The sequence below is a fragment of the Sabethes cyaneus genome, chromosome 3, assembly GCF_943734655.1.
Source record: "Sabethes cyaneus chromosome 3, idSabCyanKW18_F2, whole genome shotgun sequence".
Lineage (NCBI taxonomy): Eukaryota > Metazoa > Arthropoda > Insecta > Diptera > Culicidae > Sabethes > Sabethes cyaneus.
The window spans coordinates 150791861-150815015 of NC_071355.1; the positions used below are offsets into that span (position 1 = coordinate 150791861).

General features: G+C 38.4%; 1 protein-coding gene across 1 annotated transcript in view; it reads right to left on the reverse strand.

Moving 5' to 3' along the window:
* Positions 1-1682: 1682 nt before the first annotated feature.
* LOC128744294 (protein Gawky-like) overlaps positions 1683-23155 on the reverse strand; it is a 35523-nt gene continuing 14050 nt past the window's right edge. The window contains exons 2-9 of the mRNA XM_053841161.1: positions 21611-21782; positions 13911-17850; positions 12885-13268; positions 11936-12462; positions 11739-11877; positions 11222-11683; positions 10805-11165; positions 1683-8859 (exon numbers count right to left, since the gene is read on the reverse strand). Of these exons, the coding sequence (XP_053697136.1) occupies positions 8720-8859; positions 10805-11165; positions 11222-11683; positions 11739-11877; positions 11936-12462; positions 12885-13268; positions 13911-16400 (4503 nt within the window). The 5' untranslated portion in view covers positions 16401-17850; positions 21611-21782 and the 3' untranslated portion in view covers positions 1683-8719. The remainder of the gene's footprint in view (positions 8860-10804; positions 11166-11221; positions 11684-11738; positions 11878-11935; positions 12463-12884; positions 13269-13910; positions 17851-21610; positions 21783-23155) is intronic.

Sequence of the window (23155 nt, forward strand, 5' to 3'; positions counted from 1 at the left end):
CTCCCTACTTTAGGAGGGGGGGTTCCTATACAAGCGAAATACAAATTTCCTCATAACTCGAGAACTAATCAAGCAAATGGAACCAAATTTGGCATGTGTGTGTTTTTGGAGACCAAAATTTTTTTATGATGAATTGGGACACCTCCCCACTTTAGGAGGGGGAAGCTCCTATACAAGCGAAATATAAATTTCCTCATAACTCGAGAACTAATCAAGCAAATGGAACAAACTTTGGCATGTAGGTGTTTTTGGAGGCAAGATTTTGTTCTATGATGAATAAGAACCTCTCCCCACTTTAGGAGGGGGGGCTCCTATACAAATGAAATACAAATTTCCTCATAACTCGAGAACTAATCAAGCAAATAGGACCAAATTTGGCATGTGGGTGTTTTCGGTGACAAGAATTTATTCTATGGTAAATTGAGACCCCTCCCTCTTTATAAGGGGAATTGTAACTCCTCTCCCCTTTAAGAGGAGGGGCTTCCATACAAATTTCCTCATAACTCGAGAACTAATCAAGCAAATGGAACCAACTTTGGCATGTGAAGGTTTTCGAGGGCAAGAAAATTTTCTACGGTGAATTAGGACCCCTCCCCACTCTAAGAGGGGGGGCTCCTGTACAAATGAAATACAAATTTCCTCATAACTCGAGAACTAATCAAGCGAATTGAACCAAATTTGGCATGTGTGTGTTTTTGGAGACAATTTTTTTTTTCAATGATGAATTGGGACCCCTCCCCACTTTAGGAGGGGGGGTCCTATACAAACGAAATACAAATTTCCTCATAACTCGAGAACTAATCCAGCAAATGGATCCAAATTTGGCGTGTAGGTGTTTTTGGAGGCAAGAATTTTTTCTGTGATGAATTAGGACCTCTTCCCACATTAGGAGGGGGGGCTCCAATACAAATGAAATACAAATTTCCCCATAACTCGAGAACTAATCAAGCAAATAGAACCAAATTCGGCATGTGGAGGTTTTTGGAGGCAAAAATATTTTCTACGGTGAATTAGGATCCTTCCACACTTCAAGAGGGGGGGCTTCTACACAAATGAAATACAAACTTCCTCATAATTCGAGAACTAATCAAGCAAATGGAACCATATTTGGCATGTGGGTGTTTTTGGAGGCAACCATTTTTCCCATGATGAATTAGGACTTCTTACCTTTTTAGGAGGGGGGGGGCTCCCATTCAAACGAAATACAAATTTGCTCATAACTTTAGAACTAATCAAGCAAATGGAACCAAATTTAGCATGTGAGAGTTTTAGATGGCAGAATTTTTTTTCTGTGGTGTATTACGACCCCTTTCCCTTTTAAGAGGGTGGGCTCCCATACAAATGAAATACAAATTTCCTTATAATTTGAGTACTAATCAAGCAAATGGAACCAAATTTAGCATGTAGGAGATTTTTGAGTCTTGAATTTATTTTATGATAGTTAGAGACCTCTCACCCCTGTGGGATATGGACTCTCATACAAATAAAACAGAAATTTTTGCGAAACTCAAAAACTAATCCAACTCGAGAAATTCGAGACTCTTCCATAAAACATTAATCAATAACAAGACCACAAAAACTATCTATAGTAACACTAGATCATTCAGGACGAGCCGGTCGCGAGTGTTGCCGGTGACCCGCCGTCGGAAGCGCCGCCCACTGGGGGGCTTGCAAAACTCGAGAAGTGACAAAGATCATCCGAGATTCATGATTTATGTACAACACAGGTTAATTTGTGGCAATACGAAGTTTGTCGGGTCAGCTAGTTGTTCAATAATTCCCAATTTGGCAGTGCTGCCAAATATTTGTTTAAAATTTGAAAATTGAATTTGCATTGCCTTAATGAGCACAATATGGAAAACGAAATTTTAGTTCCTCTGCCGAAGCATCCACCAGCAGTTGCCATCCGAAAGAAACACGTTGACAGTATAGTTTGGCCCTTGTTCGATTGTAACATTTGTTGTTTGTTCACCTTGGGCTAAATTGTATCATTTCCTACGTTCGTTTTAAAATGTGTTGCGTCACCGAAAATAATCCGGAGATGTCGCTACTATCGTCTATCATTGCTATCGTCCTACCAAAGTAATGAGTATATACTAACTAAACAAATTCTGTAGCTTACCTAAAAGAGCGTAAAAATAAAATGTTTTAGGTGCACTTATTTTACTAACTTCACCGCTTAACATCTTATGTATTATGTGTTTTTATATAAGTAATAATAGTCAGAAGGAAGATGTGATCACAGAAAATTGTTATTTTTTTTCTCAAAATGGGTCATCTTATTTTCAGACAAGACTCATTATCGCTCATTGTGCTTTATGGTTTCAGACCGGACCAAACTAACAGCTACAGATATGATTAAAAATTAAATTATCGACGTTAAGCTTTTAGCAAAGTGTGCATATCAGTGTTGGTAAGCTTAGTTTCCAACTCAAGTCATATTTTCCGCGCAATACGTAAATGAATGGTGAGACGAGGGACGTTTCACAGCCATTGCATGGGATTACATTACTACTATCTCAAATCTAGAGAGAGTTAGGTTCTACTACACGCGTTTGAACGTTGGTGTATTCGGAGTTTTTAGGCCAAACCAAACACAATAATAAATATAGCAATACGAAACTATACGTTACAGCTACGTTAGCACACGGTAGTGTACTGATCGCGATATCTCACGATGTTTCTTTTTGGTAATGTAGGAAGTCTAAAAACAAATGCATTTTGGAGTAAGTGTCAACCAGTAAGATTGTATCTAAATACTGAACAGAAAACGATGTTAAAATGGCATTCATGATATGTAAGTATACCGTCATGTTTTAGTTTTGTTCTTCCAATGCGCCGGTTGATTCATACAAATTTTTAATTTTATTTTTTTTCTGGGATCTAGGCACAACAAGTAAATGATATATCTAAAATATGTAATTTATTGAGTTTGAGTTACTCCACAAATTCTTTGGTTTGCTTCATTAAATCGTCATTAATATATTATTAGGGGAGGCCGGTTCTGTATCAGGAACACCGATTGCCGGTTTCTTATAGCTGACTTTGTTTGCTTTTTGTCGGTTCTTTTGATTATTCCTTGTTTGCAGGTATGGATTTTCTTCTCGCTAAACGTAGTAATGCTTATAAGTATTATCATTCGTTGTGATTGAAGATGTTCAACTTTGATTATTTCGTGATACTTAATTGCTATGAATGAAATATGATCGAGCAGCATAGTAGTTATGTACAAACATTTTGGGGGATTCATTAATTTATTAGTACAGTAACATACTTGTGAGAGATTTGATAGTATTGATTTTGTGGTAAAATTCAAGAGGTAAATGGAATTATATCTAGTCGTGATTTTTAGCTAACACAAAACATGTCAATTTTCGTTGTAATTTGAAACTACGCCAAATGCGAGAGACTAGACGTTTTGATACATTGGAAAAATGTTTATCTGAATAATCATAAGTACAGTGAATGAAAATGAATGTGACACCGCTACATTGTATCTAAGTATTGCATCATACAGACGACCAAATTCTTAAGGGGGTTAATTAGAAAATGATGAAAGTTAGTTATTTCCCAGCAACTATTCCGCCCAGTTAGGATTCCGAATTATAGTTAGGCTTTAAACCAGTTACTTTCTTATGGTGAAACAAGATCAACTTTATCCCAGCAGAATTCTAAGATATTAAGTTTAACATTTCTTTGTACCTATCGAGAAAACTAAAAACATGGCCTTGATCTGGCCAAAACTGCTAAACCAAGACACGTGCCGTAAACGAGCACCACACCATTAAAATCCTTACTAAAATATCTTGGTCATCAAAAAATTAAATCTGGCCCACCGACATTTGGAGATATTGAAATGTATTTCAGATTATTTTTATTTGTGAAGGAAAAATATCCCACAAATTATCCGATTTTAAAACAATACCCCAAAAGCAATTAATAGGACTATTATGCGAGTATCGACAGCATTGTTCCTTGAAAACTTCGAAAATAACAGCTTCATTTTTTGTCTTTCAGTTCCGATGAATTTTGACACACAGATCTTTCTTTGGTATTTAAGAGAAAGCTTCTATCATTGAGTAATAGTTATGACTATTTATTTGGTTTGGAAATATATTATTCCGTGTACCATACAATATCATTCAGGTAATTTATTTTCACGGGAGAGGCTACCGATACAGCCTTAGAAGCTATAGTAACCTATGTTCATTGCAAATGAAATTCTTCATAATGGACTAGGAATAATGACTAGAAGTTGACCTAACACTCTAAGAATAACAGACAAAGAGTTATTCAATCCAATTAGGACCAGAATATCTATTCTGAATTCTGCTGAATATCTATTCTGAATAAAATTCAAAATTGAAATTCCAATCAGAATAGATTCGATCAAAACAAATAAGTGTTTGTGTATGGACTCAGAAGTTAATATCAACTGAAAATATCTTAAAGCACTTTGAAGAGTTAAATCTGCATTGGACAAACTAGAGAATTTCAACTAAAATTAAAGATAATTATTAAAGACACTGTCAAGTATTTGTGAATTTCATTTCATTTAATATTTAATATTAGATTTTTCAAACATTCTAAAGGAATAGAATTAAAATTTTAAAATTATAGGGCGGAAAAACTAGAAGCGGATCCTGGTCAAATACAGAGCACACTTGTCTGAGACAAGCTTTTTGCTTTGAAATAGCATGAGAAATCAACATGTTGATGCGAGATATGAACCGCAGATTTTCAGAGCGGTTCATGCTGTCGATAATTAATTTCACAATCTACTGTCCTTTAGAACCGGTCAAGAAATTTAAGCTCACTGATGCTAGATATCTGTTATGAAAGAGTCTACAATAATAATGGTTCACCATGTTTGGTCCATGTCCACCATAATGGACTCAAAATGTCTGTAATCCTTTACTCGAAGAGATGTAATGCAAGTCTAGTTTATATTACTCGCACGATTGCTTGTGCATCAGAATAGACACAATGTTACGGTATCACTTATTTTCATTTTCAGTATTTTCACAAATAGCTAAAATCGTGTGCTAATAAACCCAACAGTTTCTCCTACTCTCCCAAAACAGTTTTCAATTATAAAGCTTTTGGAAAATACGGCTGAACTCCGAAATAAATCAATAATTTTATAAGTCTTTTTTTGCGAATGCTATGACAGTGGAGTATCGTACCTGGTAAAATAATTTTACATAGGAATAACAACATAAATTATACGGTTCTAGTCCTAGTATAACAATTAAATATGACCTGAAATAAAAAATAAATTATAATTGTAGGATAATGATAGTACGGTTTATTACGTATAGGACTTATGAAACGAACGGAAGGCTATCCCTATCACCTATTAAACATAAGACGTACTTAATTAAGCTAAAAGAACTTTGTTGATCACACAAGTCTACTTAACCGTACAGTAAGGGAAGAGTTTGCGTTTTTAATTCCTATCATGGGAAACCCAATATGACTAACAAACCTGCACCACATTTTCTTATACCTACTTACAATTTGTTGTTATGCTTTGTTCTGTGAAACTGGTTTAGGGAATTTTCGAATTTTTGGCTACCAAAAAAAGTCATCTATGTAACGAAAGATGTATGGCTGATACGTAAATGTATTAAATTTAATCAATAAACACAGCATTTGCCGAATTCCAACTTAGTCTAATTTATATTTTGTATTGTAATTCTCAGTACTTGTGAGCTGCGTGAGAATCCCATGGTAATTCGCATTAGGTTAACTGTCCAATTTGGTCATGTCATCAGACATGCGATGTACCTTCTAAAACAATATGCGGCATTCGCCATCAGGTCAATTTCCCTACGAGAGCACCCTTGAATTTTAATTCTAAGCTGCTTTTTTATTGGCTTAGAACAATAGAGGTTTATACGTGAGTAATATGTGATGAATTTTTTCACATTGCCACAACTTAATCCTCTATTCAATCTACATTGGTAAGCTACGCAAAATTGATTTTTTGCTATATCCATCCACACAGACGTGTATAAAGCTGATCTGTCAATTTTGTCATTCTTAGCTTTGCCATCTTAAACGCACCACGATGTAGAGAAGAGAGTCCAGTTTCAAGCAAAATCTATAACGAGGTATTGGCAGCATCTTCTAGTAGGTAACAATAGATATTAAGATCCTTAAAGTTCTACCAGTTTCCAGACCTACTGTTATTATTCAAAGTACATAAAATACTTGATGAACGACTAGAATTCCGAATAACGCAATTTATCTTCCCTGCAACGTGGTCCATTTCTACTTCTGCTTTATTTTCTTGTTCGAAATTGTTCGCAATCATTGTTGTCTCAGGTTGTATATCAGCGCAAATCCTACCCTCAAGTATAAACTAAATCCATGCACTGGAGTGGTTGACTTTCACGTTCGCTACTAGAAATTCCTCTACAGAAAGTTAAAATGTTTGAGACTTCCGTTAACCTGTGCTAAACGGGTTGTTCCACTAATTAGTTTGTTCCACGCAGTTTCACGGGTCAGAAGTTAACGATCTGACAGGATTGTATTCTCGAATAGGACTTGCTCACACCTAACACTTCTGTCCGTACTTATCGTCAAATGCGTGATATTTAATATTGTCATGACTTCACATCGTCGGGTGTTTATAGTGGTATAAAATGTTATCTTTCGATTTGTTGGAATGAGAAGAGTAACGCGTCGTCGATGACGCGTTTCTAGTGTGAAAACCAACTTCTTCGCAATGGCCTTCCGTACCCTTATACTAATCGTTAGTATAGTTTTTTTTTCCTGGTGAAATATTTGAAGTTATTACACTGATTCCACACTTTCACTATATCTAAAACACTGGAAAAAGTTCTTCTACATATTGGAGATTTTTAAATAGTTCCATTCATATGGTTCGTGTATATAAATATTTGTGTTATTTGCTTATAAACTAAGAATGTTTGCCTCTATTCAAGTGAAATTACTGCTTCTGTTTTGTATGTATGTTACAAGTTTCAGCAAGATAACTCTGCTCATTTCACGTTTGGCTTATCGCATTTAGCTCAATCTTAATCACTATGGAGATAAATACTTATATAATTCCCGTTCTGAATGTACTTAGCTCCAAATACACATTTACGATTACGATCAATAAAAATATATATATTTATATAGATATATATACTTTTGATTTTCCCTCTTTAATAGTTATTTGTTCACTTACAACCTAGCTGCATCTCGTATTTACCCAGTTGTATTTGAAGTATAGCGAAAGATTGTAAAAAATAATGCTTTGATTAGTCACTTTTTACTGTGTATAGAGAGAGGTAAAACAAACGAAAACAATGCTGCACTTTTCAATTGTTAATATATATCTTTAAACACTAAAGGCTGTTTGAGTGATTGGTTTTCAACCAAGCGTTTTATCACATATTTGGCCAATGATTCATAGATTATTTTTTATTTGTTTTTTTTTTCATTTTTCATATATATACTAAAAATAAATAACATTCCGTTCTTACGCCTTTACATTTAGTATTGATTTTGTTTGTATGTTTTATTAATTATATTGCTTTAGGATTATCAATATCGATAAGTAGCTATTAGTTGCAAATGTACAAATATTTGATTTCTTTTAAATTACATTATTCGCCACTCTGTAATAGTTGAAAGAAACACAGTTCAATGGAATGCAATATGCATTGAATACAAACTAAAAAACAAATCTACGACAATAACCAATCCCAGTAAAAAATATCCAAGGTAAAACGAAATCCTTGAGATAACGGTATCTCAACTTTACAATCGCAATAGTAGCTATAGTTCGAAACAAATCCAATCTCCAGTTTGATATGTGTTACATGTGACTATAAGCAAAAACCAGAAAACAAAATGACCCTGTTTTTAGATATCCCACTAGCATGATAGTGAGGTGGGTCACGTGTGTATGATTTACTCCTTGGCTAAAGCTGGTGTTTCATTGTGACTCCAGTAGTGCAAATCACAACCACAACTCGTATTCACGCACGGAAATTGCGCCTTTTATTACAAGAGTGGCCTTCTGTATGTGTGTGTGTGTGTGTTTGTTGTTGCTTTGTTTCGGTTGGCCCCTTGACATTGAGATCGCTGTTAATGATTCCCTGTGCTTTCGTGTTTAGTGTTCACAACATTTATGGATAAAATGTAAAAATGCCAAATAAAAACGTAATAATTCTATCATTATGACAATAGTTGTGATCTTGTTTGTTGTTAATGCTTACTCGCATACTCATTCTCGGACTAACTAAGCAGATTCGTTGGTGAAATAATGATTTAAATATGCATTCGTATAAAACATAAATTTATAACAAAAAATAGTTCAGGTAATAAAGTCTTAGTTGCTATATCAATACTCATCTTTACTCTAATAGTCTAAGAACTATTGTATCCAAATATTTAGCAAAAATAAAATTGTACAAAATATCGTTATTCCGCATTACACGAACTACACATACACTATTCCTGATATTGTACACGCTTTGGAGCAATGACCTGTGTGTATGTCAAGTTGATTCTGCGATGTTGAGCATGTTTTTGAAACACGCAACATACCTATGGTTTACCAATAAATCCTAATAGTACGAACGCGCATTTGATCTGAACAGACACGATTGATATTTATATCGCTTTGCAAATTAAACGCGTACTTTGTATCGTTATTTCAATTATGATAGATGAGTTTTACTCACTTGGCTCTAGTTACTCAGTTCAGCTCTCCACCAAGTAGATTTTCCGGTAGAAATGAGTTCAAGTTGGATGGTGTTCCTCGTTCCGTTGGACCATCAAGAGGCGTCCACAGGTTGGAACCGCCACCAGATGATGGCCAGCCAGAGCCCCAGGTATCTATCACAGAGAAAAATATATCTGTTGTTAAACATTGTATTATACACACTACTGTTGCAACAATAAATCCGCTATTTTTACATTACGCGTTGAATTTATATTTGTACTCAACCAACTAGCCGAACGTAGTTCCACGTTAAAATAGACTCTACAGTGGTTCATAGGCTGTTATCCTGTAACTCCTATTTCTACCTTCTCGTGGCACCAGCCAGGATACGAGCAACCAATGGAGATCGGGTAACCAACCCCAGTGAAAATTAAAGGTCGTATATACTGCAGTGAAGGAGCGCTCTTCCGAGCTACGTTGGTCCTCTGGCGATACAGTGGGGTTGGTCGCGGGCCTTGCAAGCCAGCACCACAAAAAAACCGAAGCAACGAACGACATAAGTAATAACTCGAATCGGAAGAATCGGCAAAGACCCAAGCCCAAGTGAACGGACTAACGATTGGAAATTAGGAACATGGAACTGTCGATCTCTAAATTTCCTCGGAAGTACTTTGTGTGCTTTCTGAAGGAGAGCCGCAAGTTCGACATCGTAGCGCTGCAGGAGGTATGCTGGAAAGGAACGATAGTACGACATCGTGAGATACGTCAAAGATACGTCAATCTGTTCTGAACAACATACGATACCAGTGCCCGCCACGTGACTGAAGCAACCGAATGTCGCCGAAAGCTACGCGTTATTTCTCGAAACACAGCCATTAACAGCGTAGACTGCCGCTGCGTGGCACCCAAACAACGTAACGAATGGTTTGACGAGGAATGACAGCAGATATTGGATGAGAAGAACGCAGCGCGGGTACTAATGCTGTGTATTTTGACACACGACCGTGCGGTGAGCGGTGATCGAAAGGTGGAAGCACCATTACGATGACCACCTGAATGGCGGGCGGCCGGGAGACCGTGATAGTGGAGTAAGTGTCTTCATTGGTGCAGCAAGCAATGAAGATGTTCCACCCCCATCGATAAGCGAAGTTAAAGCAGCTATCCACCGGCTGTAGAACAAACAAGCAGTTGGCTGTTCATTGATTTGAAAATTTCAGACGAAAACGGATTTCCGGGTAAACTTACTAAGTTATCATGCTTGCGATGGATCCAGTGCTGTGTGAGAATCTCTGGTGGATTGTCGGATCTATACGAATCTCGCATAGGACTTCGACAAGGAGATGGTCTTTCTTGACTCCTATTCCTGAAGATGTAAGAAGACGAGCGGCGATCGAAATGCGCGGAACGATTTTTAGTAAATCCATTCGATTTACCTGCTTGCCATCGGCAAAAGATTCATAGCGGTAAAAGGTCAGTCACCAGACTAAAAGATGAAGCAGAAAAGATCGAATTGTCAAAAACGAAGTATATGTTGGCGAGCGGGAATGAGCGCGACAGGGTCTTAAGGCCAGACACAGTGCATACGGATTTTACTACGTTACGGCAATTTGATAGAAAATCTATGGAAACACTATCAAATTTCCGCAATGTCGTAAAATCCGTATGCATTGTGTCTAGGCCTTTAGACGTAAGGTACTGCTGCCGATATTTTGCGGAGTACAAACTGAAAGCGAAGAGTGGCGGAGAACCAGTACTAAGAAAGTGGCTAAAACTGGATGGATACGTTGAGCAGGACACGTTGCTAGAATGCCGGACAACTATCCTGCAAAAATGGTTTTCGCATCGAATCCGAAAGGAACAAGACAAATAGTGGCACAGCGGAAAAGAGGTGGAGTGAAATCTGGCAAGCACCGGGAGCCCGCGGAAATGGAGATCAGCTGCCATAAACCGAATTAGATGGAGGAACTACGCTATGCAAGCCTTGTCATAAAGCGTAAGGTCAACTAAGTAGGTAAGTCATGGCATTTTGCACTTTGTTTCGAGTAATATACGCAGGGGTTAGTTTAATTGAAAGTTATATCATGTTGAGTAGTGCATAAAATAGTGGCATTCACTTACCTGTCGTACGAACAACCGACTGCTGAGCTCCCGGGCGCCACGGTTGTGCATTATTTCCATTGTTAGCAACGCCAACAACACCAGAACCGACATTGATGCTGTTATTATTGTTGTTGTTATTATTATTATTAGCACCTGGTACACCCAGATGCTGCAAGATGGCATGCACATCACTTTCAGTTGTTGATTCAGCACAGATGGTTGTATTGCCCAGCACACAATTATTCAGCGCTTGCTGAGCTTTGCTAGCCTCTTCACGCGACATATATTTGCACAATGCGATTGAGTGATTTAAATAGAGATGGAAATTCTGCAATGGTCCATGTTGCATGCATAATGTGCGCAATGTTGAACCGTCAATCTATAATAAAAATTCGTTAATTCCTGCGATGAATTAGTTTACTTAGAAACATTTACTTGTGCAGTGAGATTCTTTAGAAGAACCCATGTTGAATACCATCCAGGTCCGCCTCCACCAGAAGGCCAATTAGTAGATTGACCGGGACGTTGAGTCCATCCGTTAGATGTGAAACCACCAGCATTTTTTCCTGCGGATAAACCTGGAGGAGGACCACGAGGAGTTTTACCTGCCCCATTACCGGTATTCAATCCAGTTCCCCAGAGATCCGAAGAACCAGAATCGGACCAAGTATTTTTGGTGCCACCAATCTTCGAAATGGAGCCCGAAAAATTATTGTTACTCGGATTAAAGCTCCAGGTTGAAGATGAAAGACTAATGGAGTCTGTTGGTGACGGCTTACTGTTAGTAGCAAATAAATCGGAATCTTTGGCAGATCCTATCGAGATAGACGCAATGGGGCTACGGGCAATACTACCAGGAGTAATAGTGGGATCCTCTTCAATCTTCATCTGTGTGCCCTGCAAAAAAACAAAGCTATAATATGGACAGAGTGTACAATCGCAATTCACATACCTTCCACGGTTTTCCTGGTTCAAATTCTGGTACCAGATCAGTGAACGACTCCTGATTTGATGGCCAATCTTTGGTATTAGTATCTCCAGCCGAATCTGGCCATCCATCAGTGATGCTGCCGCGTCCAGTTGACCATGTACTACATAAAAAATAGCATTTATACATTACTTACGTTTATAAAAATTGTTAGCACTTACTTATCACCCTGCAATCCACCAAGCCCTGCCATGGTCGAACCAGTTGTCGATAATGTCGATTTTGCGGTAGTCCCTGGAGCCCTGGAGAAATCTGTCAAATCATGCCCAGTGTCCTTCTCCATAGCGGGTAGCTTCCACTGATTCAAACGAGACTGTTGGCTATTAGAGCCGCCACTACCAGCACCATTGCCATTAACACTACCGGCACCATTTCCACCGGCCCCACCGTGATGATACGGACCGGTTGGTTCCTTACCCAATCCTATTTCCGATAGGCTGTTTTGTAGTGTAGTTAAGTCATTTGGTTCTCTGTGGAAATTTGATCCCAAGTGGCCCATATTTGATGTACCTCCACCATGTTGTTGTTGGTGCTGCTGCTGTTGTTGTTGCTGTTTTACATAAATGGCTTGCTGTGTAGCAATCTGATTCTGCAACCCGGCGATTTGTTGCTTTATCTTGGGTATCAGGGACATTTGATTGTTGCCCCCAGCCCCACCACGAAGGTTATTCTGAGTAACTTGGAGTTGCTGCAAGTATACCATTGTATCAGCATACTTATTTTTATTCAAGGCTCTGTTGCTCTTTGTGCACTAACATTACTTATTTAAGTGTAGCACCTCAGTCAAGCAAAATCTGGAAATATTATTTATGGGCTATTTATTGAGCTATTATTTTCAACAAAATTGCTTTGCTCTATCTTTTTTATTTACGGCACACTCCCGGATTACACCTGTTGGGGCACCAAAAGCGCCCTATGGGTAAATCAGCAGTGCACCGTGAATACAAAAAATAGAGCAATGTTTAATTTAACAATTCTGTAAACAATATTAAGCTCCATCAGTACCCTATATGTACATAACTTTCTTTGGCTAAGGTGTACGGATAAATATGTAAATACAAGTAAAATTAGTGCACAAAGAGTAGAACAGCCCTGTTTTCAATAATTTACCTTTATATTATTCAGTAATTGGTTTAATAGGAACAATGTCTGCGGTGCCAATGGTTGGTTAAGAATTTGATGATTTAAATAACCGGCCTGTACAGCCATCTGAATTTGTTGCACAAGCATGCGCAATTGTTGAGTAGATGGCTGGGCGGATGGATTTTGACCCGAACCTCCCCCACCAAGCACATTTCCATGACCCACTCCTCCGCTACCACCACCTCCACCGCCGCCAACACCATTCGGACCTTGATTGAAGGGGCCTGGGCCAGATGGTGGAGCCTGACTCAAGTAGCTTTGCAATGGTTTGTTGAGGCTATTTATATTAGCCAAGTTTGGATTACCACCTCCCATACCACCGGGCATATTATTGGGTCCGTTTTGAGCGTTCTATAATAAAAAAAACATGTTACAAATATAGACACTTGAGCTAGTTAGTTTAACTTCATAATTGGTTTTGCACTTATTGTTGCTAATAGTAATAACTTAACTGCGAATATTCTCATTTGGTTTAAAGTCACAAATCTAATTGATTATATAATCTAATAAATGACGCAAATGATTGTTAGCTATCTCTATTTTCTCTACCATGAACCACCGCTTCTTCAACGTTTTTAATTCTGAACATTTTTTATTTGAAGGCTGGTAATACGAATGCATTCGCATTAAAAAATAATAAAACATCAGAATTGCCAAGTAGATTACCTACTTCTGCAATCCGGGCGTTGAAAATTCACGCACATTTGATACGTTTTGAAAACGTTTGTTTTTGTCAAATCAAAACAACAAATTCATAGAGTTATTCAGACATTCAGACTAAAAATCTCTTAACTCACATTAAATTACATAAAATTTACATTACTGCGGGTTCACAATATTAGGATTAGCCCATTCAGTGGACGTACATTAAATATTAGGCTATGTCAGAAAGGCATGCATCTGCTTTTATGTAAACTAATACTCGCATTTAGATATAAACGATCTCACTCTCTCAACACCCCCTTTTGTACATTACTTATAGTGAAAACTAACCTGCTGAAATTGTAGTGACGGGCCTGTATTAACACCACTTCCTCCACCGCCACCTGGATACCGGCCACCGGTAAAGGGTGGTTCGAAGTTCACCGGATGTTCATCATGGCGTCTCCAATCAGACATGTTATTGTTGGCGTTATTACGCTGCAGCATTTCCATAGCTTCCTCCAGGCTCATATTAGCCTGACGGAGAGCTTGTTCGATGTCCTCCTTTTTAAAACCCATTTCGTATAAAATGCGAAACTGCTTGCTGCTGCGAATTAGGTCTTGCGGATTGTGCTTATTCGGTGGTTTTCCTACACCGACACCAGTGGTCCAATCTGCTGCTCCCATTATATCTGACGATTCAGGCCAAACGTTAGAGCCTCCAATAATCGGTTTCTTTGCATTCCATGTTGCAGGATTATTAGGTCCTTCATTCCAAGATGATCCTCCACCGCCTGTTCCTGTTCCTAACGGGCCTGGTCCTTTCTCTTCCCAATTGTTAATATTTGCTGTATCATCCCAGGAAGTGTTTCTGGCCATCGAGTTAGGCCCACCATGACCCCACATGTTATCTGCTTTCATTTGATTTCCAGCAGGTCCACCAAGTCGAGGACCTCCGAGATTGCCAGGACCACCAATTGGTCCAGAATTTGCTCCAAGAGGATTTCTGGCACTACGAATCATTGGATCCGGACCACTAGAGCGATTTGTGTTTCCTGATCCACCCCAGAGAGTTGTTCCATCATCTAAGTTGGGCATATTACGACGGCTCGCTGGTGGTGATGATTCATCCCATCCAGTTTGTGGTTTAGCTGGGGGAATGTTTTGTGGCCCTCCAGCGCCAACTGGCCATTGGTTGCCACCAGGGGGATTGAGCATTGGCGCTTGTGGAGGCATTTTATTAAGCGGTGTATTGGGTATTTGGTGTTGATCCCACATTCCAGAACTACCATTTAGGCGGCCCGAAATTCCACGAGGATCCCCTCTGAATTCGCGACTGGGCTCAATATTCCCTGGTGGGCGCATATTTCGCAAATCAACGTTGCTCATATCTAACTGAGGAGTGGGGATATGCGGCGGTGGTGGAGCTGCAGCTCCACGGCTTTCCCAATTGTTTCCTCCCGGCCCACCTACACCAACATTATTGGTCCATTCTGGTTCTTTTTTCGGCGGTGCATTTGCAACATTCGGTGGCCATACAGTATTATTATTTTGATTCCACCCTGGTTGTCCGGACACCGGAGGATTCGCTCCACCAGCCGCGCCTCCTGTCCAAACACTATTGTTTTCAGCATTGCTATCATCATCGACGCCCCATGTTCCACCTATGTTGGTAGATGGACCCCATGGTGTCTTTTGGGTAGGTTGTTGAGTCGGTTGTCCTCCGTTACGTAAGTTTGTTTCCCAAAGTTCAGTCCCATTGTTTATATTAGTTTTGAGCGCATCTTTAACTGGTTCTGGTGATGCCGGAACATCCCATTGCGTGTCTTGATTAACATGCTGACAACCCCAGCCATCCTGACTGAATAATGCCTCACGCATAGAGTTAAGGTGTTCAAGTTTCGATGATGAACTTTGTGCAGTGATACCTTGTTGAGACACTAATTGAGAATTACTACCTGAACCGGGCAAGGGTTGTTGTTGTTGTGCTTGTTGTTGAGATGTTGGAGGTTGATTTGTGCTGTTACCTGGATTTCCTAACGGGGGAGGTTGATTTGGCTGTTGTGCTTGTGGTTGTTGTTGCTGCTGTTGAGGAGGTGGTTGAAGTGGTGGTTTATTGGGATTGACAACTTGATTCCAGCCGCTGTTTCCACTGCTGTTCGGACCACCTAGAGGTCCACCACCGGATCCTGCTCCTTGAGTAGGCTGCATCGATTTATTAATATCTGGTCTTTGGTTCATATTAGGTGCTGCGTTACCCCAGCCTTGCTGTTGTTGAGGAGCTACAGCACCCCAAGAACCCGCATTCGGATTGCTCGGAGGTGAGCCCCAAGCGCTTGTTCCATTATTCAATGATCCTTCGCCTCCGCCACAAAGACGAAGTAAACCAGAAAAATTCTTTCCTGACGCTTCCAGTTTTCGCTGCCATTTAGTTAATCTCAAAAGCTCGTCAAATGATGTGTATTCAGATGATTTGCGCTTATCGCTATGTGTAACCGTAACTGTAGCTGGTACATTCGTCACAAGTTGGTTATCGCATTCGAGTGAATGGAGAATGGCCTTATCAACTATGTTTTGGTCATTTGTTGTGTGTTGTTGTTGATGTTGTAATAAAACGATTTTTTCTACACTTAAGCTATGATCAACATTAAGTTTAATCAGGTAATCAATAAAATCACATATCATATTCACAGTGTAATAATTATTCACTTCCAACGCTTTATGGCTGCTGTTGTTTTTGTTGTTGTTGTTGTTGTTACTGTTATTATTGTAGTTTTCTATGATAATGATGGTATATTCAGACGACTGACGATCAGTGATCGCGTTAATTATTGCACCCATGATAATGTTTTGATAGAAAATTCTCCCTAGGTTGTACTAAGCTGGTTTCACAACTGCGATTTCGTCAGTTGACTTTGTTCACCACAGAAAAAAACACAATTGTCTACACACATTTGTCTATTTTTTTAACTTCATACTATTCTTCTTGAAGCGTATTCAGACTTGTTCGTGAATCAGATTGAGTAGTTGCGAACAGACGTTATGATATCCTTTTTGATAAACTTTCTTTTGGTTTAAACTCACGCAAAAGTTGCACCCGTGTGTGTTCTTTGCCTATAATGTAGTCGGTTATTTGGAATGTTTTCAAACCACTCGAAATTGGTATCTAGGAACAGTTCTGCTTTTTCACGTTGTTTCACATCACGTCTCCCGGGAACTGCCAACAAATTGCTGAACGCCTGTCTGTTTTATCGTTTACAAAAATAACCACAATCCTTTTCAGTCGTTAGCAGTCTTTTCTTCTCGAGACGCCAAAGTGTATCCTCTATTTTGGATGCGGCGATGCAGTGTAGTATTAATTAAGTCTCTGAGTTTTGTTTTTTATTAAACACTTTTCTCTAAAGCTTTTTGTTCTTAATTTTCGGATAATGTGGAACACAATATTGATTACAGTTTTTCTTTATCTTCAAAGTCACATTGTTTAAAGTCGAAATTATTATCATTCACATGTTCTTGCTTCACTTAATTTAGTACTGTACTTATGTTATAGCTTTAGATTACGCTTAAACCACAGATAAAAGCAGACGAAACGTTGATAACACACTCATCTACCCGCAGCAGCTAGTAGTGGATAGTTAGAATCGAAACACTGTTTGCGGTAAATTAACTCATTTCACTCACAGATATTTGCGTTTACACTTTTCACAGAAAAAATTACTTGATTCGTAAATTTGCTTCTTTTCTTCTTTGAAGATATATAGATTCTTGGTACTTGGTATGCACTTTGCTTGTAGTTGAAATTTAAAGTTCAATGTAGATATTCACGTGGGATAGATTATATCGTTATTCACTTACAAATAAGTAATATTTGTTTCCACACTATGTTGTATTAAAACTGACAATTTCATTTAAATATTTCGGTATATTATTGCATTTTTGTTATATATATTTAAACTGTGATTGTAGTTTACGTGTTCTAACTTCAGTGTTCAAGCTTCTGTCAGTCATGCATGTGGAAGATGACCATCTGCTGGCACAAGGTTCGATTCTAGTATTCCTAATTTATTCACATGAGCACACACTGGTAAATCTTCTGTGTTCCACAACGCAATGCCGTCGACACGCACATACGTGAAGCCTTTGGCTGCTGTCACTCATGCAGTTGTTATAATGTTCATCTGATTACAACAAACAGAATTTTCCTGTTGCTTCAACTTGGCGAATTACGAACTAAACTTCAACTGTATCGCTTTGTTGACCGTTGGCCGAAGAGGGATGTAGCACCTTCACCCTGTAGGATTATTAAAAAAAGCAATAATTAATGTTTATTCATACAACAAAAATAGCGCTACAACTATAATATCGCTGATCAAAAATGTCTACAAATCGAATTTTTAAAAAATGGATAGGGTTACGGACCCTCTTCGTCATACATAAACACGATCCAGACTTTATTGCGAGTTTTTAAAAGAATTAATCCACAAGTACTCAAGTTTTTTACCCCAGATAAATCTGACATTTCTTGCCTGTACATGTATACCCATTTAGCCCGAAAAAATATTTCGGAACTTTCTCAGTGGAACAATTTTTCATACTCCAGCGGGAGTTCGTCATTAGCAAGATTTCTTTCGTTTATCTATGTACGTATTCTTTGAGCCGTGTCCAACAGCTACCCAGCTACTATAAAAAGAGTGGAAATAGTTTGAATCACAGCTCAAAATTTTAAGTAGTTACTCTTCGTCATACTCAAGCTTCTCTTCGTCATACTCAAAACTAGTAGAAAAACCAAGAGGGCTTCTATTTTTTGAACAAATATCGAAAAATAGTAATTTTCTTGGTTTGACTGTAATTCGCATCGAAATTGGTTATAATGCTGGTTTCTTGTCGATATGTCTGGAAAATAGACGAAGACCCACCGTAAACGAACCCATCCAGCACCCTAGTTCCTTTTGCATTTTTTCAACTAGAATAATCATAAAAACAATATTCATAGCATAGCATAGCATAGTTTGACTGCCCGTGAGTTGCCCGCGATTGATCTAGGTCAACTGAGATTGCACAAAGAGCCATCAGAATGATACTTGGGAGTAGCAGATCATTCTCAGTGTGCATTTTCTGGTGATCTAATTCTTTGTGATGATCAATAGCAAAGCTGGCCACGCCCATGCAGGTCAATTTGGGAGAGAAAGGAATGTTAGTGCGACACTTGCTGCTACTAGAGACCGAGGAATCCTCTGCATCATCCACAAGTGTCACAGGAAGGAGTTGTTGTTAGTAGAAAGGAATTGATCTGGATCCACCGAGGCAAGTGGTGCGATCACTGTCATTCGAGCTTGCGTATGATTTGAGGACGTTTTTGGTTACGTGGCCATTGCGAAACAGGTAGTGGAGATCCGATATACCGATATAGGAAAAAACTATGAGAAATCAGTTTACCGCACCGGAAGTTATGTGCTATCAACATATTCGATTCGTTCGAAATCGCGCGCGGTCAGTTATTAAATACCGATAGAGATTTGTCGCTTTACACGATAGCTGTCCTGAGACAAAAGCAAAGCCATGGGTTTATACCGTCTCTAGACATTACCCTTCTTTAACGACAGACTTCGCAGCCGGCTGTTAGAGTACAGGAAAATTACGGGGCCAGTGCAACGATCCTATTGACTCTAACTAGCAAGCACCGCCTAGCCGAGATTCGAACATACGACGACCAGCTTGTTAGACCAGCATCGTACCTCGAAGCTAACTGGGCCTGAGTCCTGAGACAAACGGGTTTATTTTGGCAATTAAATCGAAAACATTGACTGCACGAGATACCTTCTGCCATCCTTCGATCATAGAACTTGCTTAAAAACTCTGACTACTTTATTAGGGAGCTGTATAAAAGCTATCAAGCTTTTGATATTTGATAATCATATGAAAGAAATAACGCGCGATGTTCCTAGGTAACCGATTTTACGATTAAAATGCACGTTTATAAGATTTCAATAAAAGTTCCGGTTTGTAAACGCACCATTGCTAAGTGTGCTCAAATGAATTCAGAGTGGCGTCCTAAAACAACCGCTGTCGGAAAAATGCAACGAGCGAGACACGAAAGCAAACGATGCTAAATTACCATACAAAAACGCGAAATCAGTTCTGAAAATGTTGCCAGTAACGTCTCTCAATATGACCACTTTGAGTCATGACCGAAAACATACATATTTGAGTGTCATACTTGCAAATTATACAAAATCCTGAAATATGACTCCCGTGTTGATATGGTTTCGATCCCAAAATGACCGCTTCTGTCGGAGTACCTAGCGTTTGCTACAGGATTTTTTTTTTGGCAAGCTGCCGACCTGAAAAGACCTCCTTTAATACTCACACTAATACGGTTTGCGTCATGTCCTAAAATGACCACAACGATAGATATTACTGGCGCAGATTTCGAAGAAATGAGCCCTTTTCACCAATCGACTGAAAACCAATTCGTTTTTGAATAAAATAAGAATATTAATGAATTTCCATGATATAAAATGATACAAACGTTAAAAAATCAGTCTGTCCACCGCAAATCTTCGAGATATAAAGGATGTTAGCTCATGAACAACGTAACATACATGGAATGGATTTTATAGGCTTAAAATTCCGTCCAGCCACACCACGAATTGATACCCCGTCAAGTTTAAATTTGTTTATGCTGATAAATTTACAAGCAGTTATTGATTTGCAGATGTAGTCGAAAAGCCAAGCTTTGATCAAGATTGACTGAGAAGTTTGACCAGTAGCGTTTGCAATAGACAATGACGGCTACTCCAAAGAAAGTTCGCAATGTTGTCCGGAGCCTATGGAATACATTTTCTAATACATTTTGACGTAGAACTACGTCTTACCGCAGGGTGTCAATTCAATCCGTCACGAAAAAATTAAAGATTTTGAATGCTAATAGCTTTTCCAATTTAGAACGGATTTTGATAAAAGATACTACAGCAAATGTATGGATTTCTTGAAAAGATTGTTTATTTGCTTTTGGGAACTCCGCATACGTATGCTTAAAAGTTCTACAACAACAATTAAGGCTGGACTGTCAACTTGACGTGAATAAAGTTGCCAAAGGCATGCTAACGTTTTCCGAAAGGTGTTCTCACTAGCCGCCATTACGCACGGATACTTTTTCCGTGTCGGCGGACGAAGATTACATACACCATGCTTGCGAATGGGGCTGCTGATGCTGCTTCAAGACAGAGAAGCAAAATAATCTTGCGGCGGTTGCGTAGTCCTGCCTTCTTGACATGTAAAGACTAAAAAGAAAAGCGAAGCCATTATCGTTTGGTTTTTTGTTAGCTACATAACGCTGCAAACAGGCGACATATGCAGTCAAGAACTGGCGAATGTAAATCAATTTTCGTGCCTTGCAACCGCGGAATGAGAGAGCAGAATATGTTCAGATGGCAAACAATGGAATTAAATGGCATCTGCAAACTTGCTTTTTGATAATTATCAGCGCGGACAAACGCACGCTTAATATAGTATTATTTGAATTTTGGTGAAGTCAGATCAACCAATAACATATTATTTTGAAGATTTAATTTTTTCCTAGAATTTTGTTAAAAGCTGGGTGCGCGAGGGAGATTTCTATTTTAAAATATAGCAATGATTGCGGAGCGCAAATTGAGGGTTTGTTAATTGAACGAACGTTAATTGGATGTTGGTTAGTTGGGCCATGCTGCAACTTGAATGTCAAAATTCTACTGAACTATTAAGTTTAGTGTTTTCTTTACTATTTAAGGTTTCTTCGCACAAACCCGCCTAATGTGGTTCTAGGCCAGTGTGTCTGGAATTTCAACCTTTCTGATTTTTTATAATTCTAAAAGAGAAATAACATTTTTCATACGTCAAATCATTCCGAGATGAAACTCATTCCTTAGTTCCGCATACAAAATAGACCAGATTTTGAAGTGTTGTTTTTTTTTGCAATTCCCATGTTATTTTTATAGTTTCTATAATACATACTAACTATTGAACTTCTACCATACTGTTTGACATGCATAAATAATAAATATAATTACCTTTGAGGACGGAGTCAGATCCCTCATATGAATACTCGTTACGTCAAATGAATCGAGTAACAATATCACAGATAAATTAGATGATAACAACGACAACAGCCCGCTCCAGACGACAAATGACAATATCTATTAACCAGTATCGGAACCTGCTTCACGATGAAATGCTCAAGGGCTGCAAATAAAGAGAAAAAAATAAACAAATGATAATATTAGCATTCTAATGCAATTGTATCAGCCAAATTGAGTCACTGATAGAAATCATATTCATCTTACTACGGAGATAAATCTGTAGATATTTATTACATGCGTTGACAAAATTGAAACTGACACCTTAAAATTCAATTCTTGTTTTTTTGTGAAACAAAATATCCAATTATTTTAATAAATTAATCCAATTAGATTAGATTACGTTTACAACCTAGCAGAGCGATCAGATTTATTAAATTAATTGAATTCATAGCTCTTCTATTTCTGTTGACTACTACCGGGTTGGTTTTTGGTGCAATGTTTCTTCCATCAATTGTCTTTTCAAAGCAAATCATCTGATTGCAATTATACATACTTATAGCGAATTTGTTTATTCAATCCGGGTTGGAACTGGATGAATTTTATCTCTCAGTTAGGAGCAAATGAACACAAAAAATTCATCCAGTTCCAACCCGGATTGAATAAACAAATTTGCTATTAGTTATTAGCAGTGTATAGTACACTCAAGTCGCTTTTTACGCGAAGGATACGTCCCGCGTAAATCAAAACCGCGTAAATTCCGAAATTCGCGTAAAAAAACCGCGTAAATTCCGGAAATCGCGTAAAGAAACCGCGTAAATTCCGAAAATCGCGTAAAAAATCCGCGTAAATTCCGAAATTCGCGTAAAAAATCGCGTAAATTCCGAAATTCGCGTAAAGAAACCGCGTAAATTCCGAAAATCGCGTAAAAAAACCGCGTAAATTCCGAAATTCGCGTAAAAAACCGCGTAAATTCCGAAATTCGCGTAAAAACCGCGTTAACCCTTTATAAGGCCGTGGCAATTAAATTGCCACCTACGAAAAATAGTTGTTTTGCGTCTATAATGACATCAATATAATTATAGAAGCAAAATAAAAAATTTTTGTTGGTGGCAATATAGTTGCCACTGCCTTATAAAGGGTTAATTCCGAAATTCGCGTAAAAATAGTCGCGTTAAAAAAACCGCGTAAATAGCGACTCCAGTGCATTTCGAAAGTTTTCGCAGTTCTCTTTACGCTAGATATAGCCAACATTCAATAACTAAGGTTAGTAAGTAACTCGAAACGCACGAACAAACTGGCACTTAAGTTGATATTTATTTTCGCCGAAAACCGCCGATCACAAGAAGCAAACAATCAATAACTAGTACACAAGTGCTAGTAAATGGTTAGGAAGGCTTCATAAAAGGTGATTAATTTATCATTGCGCTATTACGCAAAGCTATTTGACAAAAAAAAAAAACTTTTGAAAGAATTGTCTTGTTGGAAATAATACAGCAAAGTAATTGAAAAGTCGAAAACCTTACTGACCAAAAAAGG